Below are 9,308 nucleotides of genomic sequence, written 5' to 3'. Positions count from 1 at the left end.
GAAGAGATTTCACCATCAGGCCTTCCTGATAGTCCACCTAAGTCTTCAGCACATAGTAGTAGTTTTGCCCTTGGGTGCACTGTAAAGTCTCTCCCTTGCTTACAGAAATGTCATTCTGTATTTTGGAAAATTAATGAGAAACTAACCAAAAAATGTCCCATTAATCATTGAAATAAGGCAATGCTGTTTCTTGGGATACTGACATCTCATGATATCCATCTCAAGCTTAACAATACTAACTAATACATACTGTCCTTCTAAGCAGAGAAGTTACGTTACTAATATTCGATCTAAACTTTTTCTGCTAGATGTGCCATGCATTACCAGATCGGGGAGCCGACACACTCACAAGGCTCTGGGCCAGCTGGAGGGTAGGGACTAGCTCTGTGTTCCTGGAAGGGTTGGGACCTTTGGTGGAAAGGACAGAGCTGGGGGGCAGCCAACCCTCAGCACCACATTTCCTCCCCCCCCATCAGCCCTTAGCACCATCTGGAGCACACTGCCTGGCACACCAACAGCCATTTAAAGGATGGGCAGTGCTGAGGAGGTAGTAGTGTCATTTTATGGACAAGCTGTCAGAGTCACAGCTGGTTGCAAGCCTGAACTAGTATAACTTGGGGATAATGTAAAATTTAAGTTTCTTTAATCACTTTTTTAGACCTTTCCTACCAGACAAGTCACTGATAAACTAAGGATTATATCTCCAGGTTCCCAATGCCAAGTCTTATTCAAGATTTCCTCTATTTATAAAGAGAATAAATGTCTTTAGGATTCAAAATATTTAATGTTACATGATAAAGTTACATGTTCATACAAAATATAGATTCATGATTGTATCCCTATATTAACTTGTCTCAAATATATTCTTTTTCAGATAATGCATCCATGCATCTTTTGATGATAGCTCCATGGAATTCCATTCAAAGTGAGGAATCTGTAAGACAGAGTTTGCACAGTAACTTACTGGTACCATTTCTTCTTGTTGTAGACATGGTATCACAGTAGCTACATGTATGCAGTATGTGACACCTTTTATTTAATGCCTGCATGTTCCATATTAAGATATTTAAGGTTGACAACTGTTGAAGGAGATGTTGCCTTTAATGGGGTATGATTCAATTTAATATTAGGAACTTCTTAACTCTAAATGTATATGCCTGGTAACAGTCAGCTTGCTTTCACAGAATAGAAACAGTGGAGATGAAGGACCAAATCCTCTAGTAAAGTAAGACGGGAAAGTTCCATTGCCATGTCATTTCCTGTCAGAATTTCCAAACGCCTCTAATTAAGGACTAACTCCTCCACTGGTATCCACTTGCAATTTATAGCAGCCAAAGACCTGACCCTTAAGTTTCAAAATCTGCCTCAGACAGGAACTGATATGATACAATTGTGTAAGATATAGCATGTGAAGAATACCAAAGGAATAAATTTAAGGATATACAAGCTGTCTGGAGAAAAAAGTGTAAGTCAAATAGGAAGGATTCTGTTTCAAATTACCGTAGGTGAAGCAAGTGTTAAAGCACAGAACTTGCTTATTGTGAACTTTGACTTCTAGGGTATGTCTACACTGGGTTGGAGGAATCATAAACCTAGATCTCTACTCATCCATTGCGGCAACTCCACCATTTGTAGCAACAGTGGGCTCAATAGCTGAGGCAGAACATGTGTTTTTCATCACTGTATCAGGGCTGGACACCACAATGGTAAATCTCTGTGCCTCGTCTATCCCCCAGTTTCCACTGCTGGATCTGCACCAGCCGAGATTAGGAGGTCCTGTAGAAAGCCCACGCTTGAACTGAAGTGGAACAAAATTCCCAAATTGATTCAGTGCATTTCAATGGATTGTCACTCCTTTTAAATAGAAGTTCACTCCATGTAAAAGGTAATTCCAGTGTGGCATTCCATTTAGAATGCACCAATTATATACCAAAAAGAGGGTGCCTCCTTCACTTCCTCTGTTTGAGCAGAGCTTGCAGAATCCCCTGCAAATACCGGAGAGCATCCAGCCAGACACGCCATCATCTATTAAAGAGGAACTATATACTGTTTTTGAAAGGGAGAGCTTAGGAGGATACCATTGTACAGACCAGTTCCACAACAGGATACTAATATAACAGATTGTGTGCACCATACCTGAACCACATGGTACCCCAAAATTTCCAAGTGTCTTTTTTTCATCGCAATTTCTCCTTTGAGGTGACATGAATTTTTGCAAAAAGCTTTAGAATCAAGAAATTCCACAGCAATTCTGCTAACAAACAAAATAGTTACTTTCAAATATTAATAGGAGGAGATCTAGTAATGATCCCCCTCTTCATTTATAGTAGTGGTAGCCAAACTACCATTAAGCTAACCCAAAAAATAAAGTCCAAAAATTTAAAGAAAATTAAACTCATTTTTCAAGTCAAGACTCAGATTTATCCAGACTAGGAGTGTCCAACACCTGACCCGTGGAGCCAGCAGCAGTGCCATTTTTAAAAGTCAGCTAGGTGACACTGAGCCACATGTGGCTCTTTAAGGAGCCATTTGCGGCTCCTGCCTCTGCCACCTGACTCCTCCTCTGGCTCCCGTACAGCATGGCAGGGGCAGAAAGAAGCAGCAAGCGGTATGCACACGAGAGCTACATCTGGCTCTTTGAGCCATAAAATGTTCAAAGCTGCGGAAACGCTGTCAACACTCTGTACACACAACCCTCCCCAGATCTTGGACGGAGAAGCAGATGGCAGCGGTGGCTCCAGTGAGTCATCAGCATTGGATAGTAGTAGGGGGTGGGCTGGATTAAAGCAGGGGGGCTGGGAGTACCTGGCTCTGGGGGAGGGGGTATTGGGTTAAAATGGAGAACTGGGGGTGCCTGGCTCTGGGGGAGTGTGGAGATTTGATTAAAGTGTAGGGCTGGGGCTGCCTGGCTTTGGAAAGAGTGGGGAATGGGTTAAAGCTGGCAGGGGCCGCGGTGCTTGGCTCTGGGGCAGGGAAGGGGGGCCTGAGTTAAAGCAGAGAGCTGGGGTGCCTGGCTCGGGAGGGGGTTTGGGATTTTGCATGTCTGAAAATTGTGGGTAGTGGGGGTACTTCCAATTTTTTTTTTTAAAAAGGGGTACTTAATAAAAAAAAAAAAAGTTGAGAAACACTGAAGTAGAACTTAGTTTAATTGGTTTTATGGCCAGCAAAAGGATTCCGGCCATTAAACCAATTAAATTGAGTTTTATTCTTTCAGTGCAGCAGGGCACTGGGAACTGCCCCTGCTGTGATGTTTGTAGGGGGAGTAGGAGGGCTGGGGAGACCCGCGCAGCCGCAGTGAAGAGGAGAGAGCTCAGTGAAGGAGCAGCAGGGGGTGGCAGCATGCAGAGCTCTTGGGTAAGTTAATCCTGGGCTTGGAGGGACAGTTTGGGGCTGCAAGGGGGGCGTTAAGCCTGGGGGTGAGAGGTGGTGGTGGCAGTTTCGGGCTATTTTGTGTTTGGCCCCCAGAACACCTAAAAATTTGCTGTGTGGCCCCCAATGAGAAAAGGTTGGACACCTCTGATTGAGACAAACACGAAATGTAGATGGTTCCCAAATCTTTTTCCTTTTTATCTCTAGAAGCTGCAAAACAGGAAAACTGTCAGACCAACACTTTGAAGGCAGACATTTTTATGGCATCTGCCCACATAACAGTTGTACACCTAACTATTGATTCATATAAGCAAAGTCCTGATTTGTACACATACAAGAGTAAAAATCACGCTGAAAAGTAGGTGTCAGCACAAAACCTCTTCAGGACAAAGTTCCAGAGGAAGCCTGGAATACAGGCCTGAAGAACTTAAAAAAGCAGCCAACATGAAACCAGGCCTTTCCAAAGGCAGCCAATGCAGCACAGGTGCAATATCTCAACAGCACAGGTGCACTGCTCAAACTCAGAAGCAAACATATTGCTGTACGTAAGATACTACCAGTAGAGAGGCCTTATAGTGTATTAGGTGTCCATTATCAAACCGTGTGGATGTACAACATGCCAGGTTTGTTCACTCAGTGGTAGCACATGCACATTTTTGGAAGCACCTTCTAATTAGAACAAAAAGCAGTCAAGTAGCACTTTAAAGACTAGCAAAATAGTTTATTAGGTGAGCTTTCGTGGGACAGACCCACTTCTTCAGACCATAGCCAGACCACAACAGACTCAATATTTAAGGCACAGAGAACCAAAAACAGTAAGCAAGGAATGTGTTGTTGCCATTGAAAAGTCAGCGTGTATTAACAGTTACCACATGCTTGGATCTGAACAAGATCCACACAAGGCAATTAGTTTGGCATCTCAGATACTGTTGATAAAGGCTGACTTTTTGAGCCAACCACCGTACCTTGTAAAACTTTGTTCATCTTTTACACCTTAGAACCCTAAAGCTCATCTACAGTCCTTAACCCTCCACAGACTGGTGCTGTCCACTTGGTGAGCCATATCTCCATTTTACAGGTGTTAGTGCTGAGACACTGAGGCTAAAGCTTGTAGGTTCTTCACATCTGCACCTTCATTAGGTTCAACAGTGAGTGCAAGCAGTCTGCAAAGCAACCGCCTTTGAGAAGTCAGGGCTGGATTGCAAAAATTGTGCATCTAAGTAGTGCACCTAATAGAAGCCAAAGGGCTTTGATTTTCTACTTTTCAAATTAGAAGAGTTTAAATAAAATGAGTTGGGACCATACTGATACCAGCTGTTCACAAGGAACAGCTGTCCCTCGGTCCCACTCCCTGTCGCAATAGGTGTGATATGTCCACTAAAAAAGAGAAACCATAGCTAGCATGAAGGGTAAGAAAAAAAAACTGAGTATAGAATCTTGATTCCTCTATCTAGCAAAATCTAATGCACAGAAAACCCACGTACTAACCTCTGTGCTCCTGGTGGTAGCCCCTTCTTCCCTAGGAGCTTGATGTCTGGTCCCCACTGTACTAAGTCAGACAAAACTATATTCTGATCCAAATAGGGAAGAGGCTTTTTGTTTTTATCCAGAATGCATTCAAAATCTAAGAAAATGAAACAACCCAGTACAATAATTAATATAACAGGCAAACGAGCTGGTTGGATAGCTAGAACATTTATTTTAAGAAAAACTAAGCGACAGTGATCACTGGAGTTATCTAATATTATTGGTATTATCTAAGGCAAAGCTGGTTATGCATTTTTTTCAGACTCACTTTGTATACAGTTTCCAAAATAGCAACTTTTTGTTTGATGGCTTGTTATACTCAAATACACAGGCACAATCTTCAGGGGCTCCAAAACTATATAGCCAAGAAGCTACGGACATGACTCAGGACTTTAATAACCCCTGCAGCAATGGTTTTCATATGAGTTGCAACCTGATTTTAGGTTGCAGAGTGTCAGGTACTTGGTCTCTTTGCTGTAGAGTGACAAACATGGGGGCAGGGGGTAAAGCAAGCTTCCTGCCTGTCCTGGCACTGTAGACTGCGCTATGCCTTGGCAATGGCCAGCACCAGGTCCAGCTCCGAGATGAAGGGCCAATGGGCTCTGGGAACTCCCCCAGCCACAGGCACCAGCCTGACCAATAGGAGCTGCAGGGGAGACAGTGCCTGTGCCTCCACCAAGGAGCCAGACCTGCTGCCGGCTGTTTCTGGGGCTCAGCACAGTCCACAGTGCAAGAAAAAGGAGGGCCCCAGCCTTAGCACCCCTAGGCATACACTGATTGGGAACTGCTGGAGGTAAGCTTGTGCCTGAATCCGCTATCCTAGCCCTGTGCCCCCACAAACTTGGAGCCCCCTTCTGCTCCCCAAACCCTTCATGCCCAGCCCCACTCCAGTGCCCACCCCCTAGTCAAAAGTTGTAAATACTTTGGGCTGCAGGCATCAGCAATTTTTTTACAGGTTTGTCAGGAGAAAGAAGGTTTGAAAATCCCTGTCCTACAAGAATTAACTGTGGACTTGTGGATCCAAGTCTATTTCTACTTGGTTCCACCTATTTCGAGCTGATTAATGCTCACCTATTCCATAGTAGTAAGGTGTGAGAACAGATGCTTTTGCATACTGGCTTCCTCCCAGTATCTCCCCCAGCATTCTGTGAATCTGCTGCTCTGCTGTGTTTGTGCTGCCATTGCCTGCAAAACCAAAATGGCCAAATTGATGCATCAACATACGGGCCTGCAATCCTGAAATAAAAAGTGAGGGGCACAGCAAACAGAAAAGGGCAATTGTTACACTGTATATCTGAAAGCCACCTCGGGGATTAAAGCATTTCTGTAGAAGGCTAATGTTGCTCTGCTTGTGAAAGCTAACCTTTCACAACCTATCTGTAGCTCCACCACGTCTGAGGAGAAGAGTAGCGGGCAGGTACATAAATGGCACATATCACAATAAGGTGTGTATGGAGGCTAAGGGGGATAGGGAGAGCAAATTACACTGGAGTAAAACCTTACTTTTTACAGTTACTACCACAGGATATTTTCATATCACTGCAGGACAAACTGGACATCAGTTTTTAAGGTCTCATCCGATTTCCTTTTGTGCTAAGTATTCTTTTCAGTTTTGGGTCTTCATAATAAGCATGAATATTATGCTAATAAATAACTCTATTACAATGCTAGAGAAAAATGTAGCACCTACCAAGCCATCAGGGTTCTCCAGAAATAACAACAATGGTGTTGCCTCTCCTAAAATACTGACCTTTATGCTGCATTTGCTGACAGTAGCGCTCATGAAACCAAGGGATCTGAAACTCTGGGCATTCCAGACACACGGCTCTGTTCAGTTCCATCAGGCGCAACCGGATCCTCCAATTTAAGCTATCTGCTAGGGCTGAATTTAAAAAGTCAGCTACAACATGGGACATCTGTAGGGCCATTCAAAGCATCGAATAAACTGATGGAGAAACAGCCTTTTAGCTAGCACTGCATGAAAACACTTAAGTTCAGAATCTTAAAAAAAGACAGGGAAATCCATCAACTGGAATTTTGTCCTTTCTTTTTACTCAACAATAAGGGATGAGAAAAAGGCAGCCATCCAAAACTCGTCTTCTGAATTTCCTACCCAGCAGCTCTTAACTGAATGATAGAGAGGCAGCGCTCCCTATAAGTTTTGCACTTGTGTGTCCACTCAAAAGAAATTCAAATGTCACCCAGCTGCCTAGCATATCATCCACCACTAGGTTTTGTGTTTTCACTAGTGGTTCACGTTTGCACATAAAGAAAATTTAATCTATAGATAGATGGAAAAGATTACAGGGAACAATGATCACGGGCCAGCCCAGCAGTCTAGTTGTAGCAAAATGTGTCTGAAAAAGGGAATCAAAGTCTGGAAATAGTGCTCCCCTCTTTGCTTACAAACCCCCACACTATCTCCTTAGTTCTTGTAAGACTTCTGCAGTAGCAGAATTTATTTCAAAATAGATATTGGGGTATGGAAAACGAATAATCACTCAAAATGTTACGGGTATTCTAATCTGAGGACAAGCTAACTACAAATGAGCCCTCAGTAAATCCTTGATGATGCTCAGATTCCCCAGATGTCTTTTAAAACCAAATACATTGTCTTCCCACTCCTTCCCACCAAGCACTCCAACCATCACCCAAATCAAGCTACATTTGTGAAGAGGTCTTCCAGGAAGATTCGGTCACTTGAAAGTAATTCAATTTCAGTATTAGCATATTTATCTACACATCATTTTGTGTCACATCCTACATAACCAAATTAGTTTAATCAGACAAAAGCAAGCAAAATAATTGAATCTGAAAAGTTTATAACTGGCTACGAACTAGACGGTCTAAAAAACAAAGAACTTTTTGAAGAACAAGCCTTGTCAAAGTCAACATTTCCTTACATAGTAACTTCAACTAACTGTCATCCTTAGCAGGATCAGAGCCCACCTTTAGACAAGATACAACAATTGCATGCAGCAAACTAAGAGGGTGGGGAAAGGAGGAGTGAGTAAAAATAGAAATTTATGTCTAACTAGACTAACTAGGGAACAGTATAGCAGGCTGAGTAAAATTACAAGTCACAGCCTGTTTGCTAAGTGGCAGATTTGCAAGCTGGCTGATCAGATGAGAGGAAGTCTTGAATTTTAAGTATACTTTCATTTTAAGGGAAAATATTTGAAAAGATACTCTTCAGATATCCATGTTTTCCCTACCTCAACACATAACATCATGACATAAATGAGCAGAATACACAGCACTTCCTGTCCTGCTCGAGTGATGATGTAATAAGATTTTCTGGAGGAAATAGAAACTTTGGATTTAGTATCTAAAAAGTTTGATCCTGGGAGGTGTTAAGCACCCTTGTGCAGGAGAAACTCAGCATGTCTCAAAGTGGGCCTTGAGTAAAAGGAGAAAGAGACTGTGGTTACTGGAATTTTAATGTTAGAGTATTTGTCATTTTTAAATCTACACATCTAGTTCGTCACTGACTTGGGACCATTTACAATGTAAGAAAAATATATCTGATAAATCTTTAAAGCATTTATAAAAAACATACAAGAAAAATTGAGAGATAAATACCTACTTTCAAGCTGGGCATCCAGTTTGGCTAGGAAATCAACATTAAATATTGCATTTATCAGGGCTGGAGGAAAATATTCAGCAATAGCCAAGGAGTAACCAAGTAGTACCAGGAGATGAGGCTCAAAACAACCTTTAAAAACCAAACATACATTGGTATGGATGTATTGCATACATTTCTTAAAAAGTCAAATGAAAATTGCCCAGTGAGATCTACTTTTTCTTCCGTCAACATGCCCAGTCTTGTGGCACCTTACAGACTACCAGATATATTAACGCATAAGCTTTTGTGGGCAAAGACCCACCCGTCTCTGCATGCAGCTGACGAAGTAGGTCTTTGCCCATGAAAGCTTATGAGCTAATATATCTTGTAGTCTATAAGGTGCCACAGGACTTCTTGTTTCTGTGGATACAGATTAACACAGCTATCCCTCTGATGCTTATTAACATGCCTCACTCCCTTTACTATCAATGAGAGTTAAATACACACACAAGGACTTGCACATACCCATTGCTTCTCCAATTTTGCCACTGAGGGCAGATCTAAACACAGTAATTCCGGTTAATGATCTATAAATATTGTTCCTAGTAGCGAGGTTTGTCCACCTGCCAAGGGGAACTTTGTCTCTCTGACTTCACAGAAGCTTGGCCTAATTAGGGCATATCTCTGCAGGAAGAAACTGAGTAGTCTTACAAGAGGTAATAACAAGCCACTACATAGTTTCACACAACTCCCCAACTAATCAGCCAAGCAATCTGTCTCTTTGTTCTTCTTCTCCTGGCTCACCATCTTCTGGTAATCAACCATAAGATCTCTCCTCTCACCAAGA

General features: G+C 42.4%; 1 protein-coding gene across 5 annotated transcripts in view; it reads right to left on the bottom strand.

Annotated features, from left to right (window-relative positions):
* Positions 1-772: 772 nt before the first annotated feature.
* FASTKD1 (FAST kinase domains 1) overlaps positions 773-9,308 on the bottom strand; it is a 30,215-nt gene continuing 21,679 nt past the window's right edge. For 4 of the 5 annotated variants that reach the window (XM_075001762.1, XM_075001763.1, XM_075001764.1 and 1 more), the window contains 6 exons: positions 8,483-8,611; positions 6,647-6,778; positions 5,968-6,081; positions 4,858-4,993; positions 2,137-2,254; positions 773-934 (listed from right to left, as the gene is read on the bottom strand). In XM_075001762.1, the coding sequence (XP_074857863.1) occupies positions 845-934; positions 2,137-2,254; positions 4,858-4,993; positions 5,968-6,081; positions 6,647-6,778; positions 8,483-8,611 (719 nt within the window). In that variant the 3' untranslated portion in view covers positions 773-844. The remainder of the gene's footprint in view (positions 935-2,136; positions 2,255-4,857; positions 4,994-5,967; positions 6,082-6,646; positions 6,779-8,482; positions 8,612-9,308) is intronic. The other variant, XM_075001766.1, reaches the window with a different exon arrangement.

Source organism: Carettochelys insculpta, chromosome 8 (assembly GCF_033958435.1).
Source record: "Carettochelys insculpta isolate YL-2023 chromosome 8, ASM3395843v1, whole genome shotgun sequence".
NCBI classification, from domain to species: Eukaryota; Metazoa; Chordata; order Testudines; family Carettochelyidae; genus Carettochelys; species Carettochelys insculpta.
This window is presented reverse-complemented; position numbering and strand designations above follow the sequence as displayed.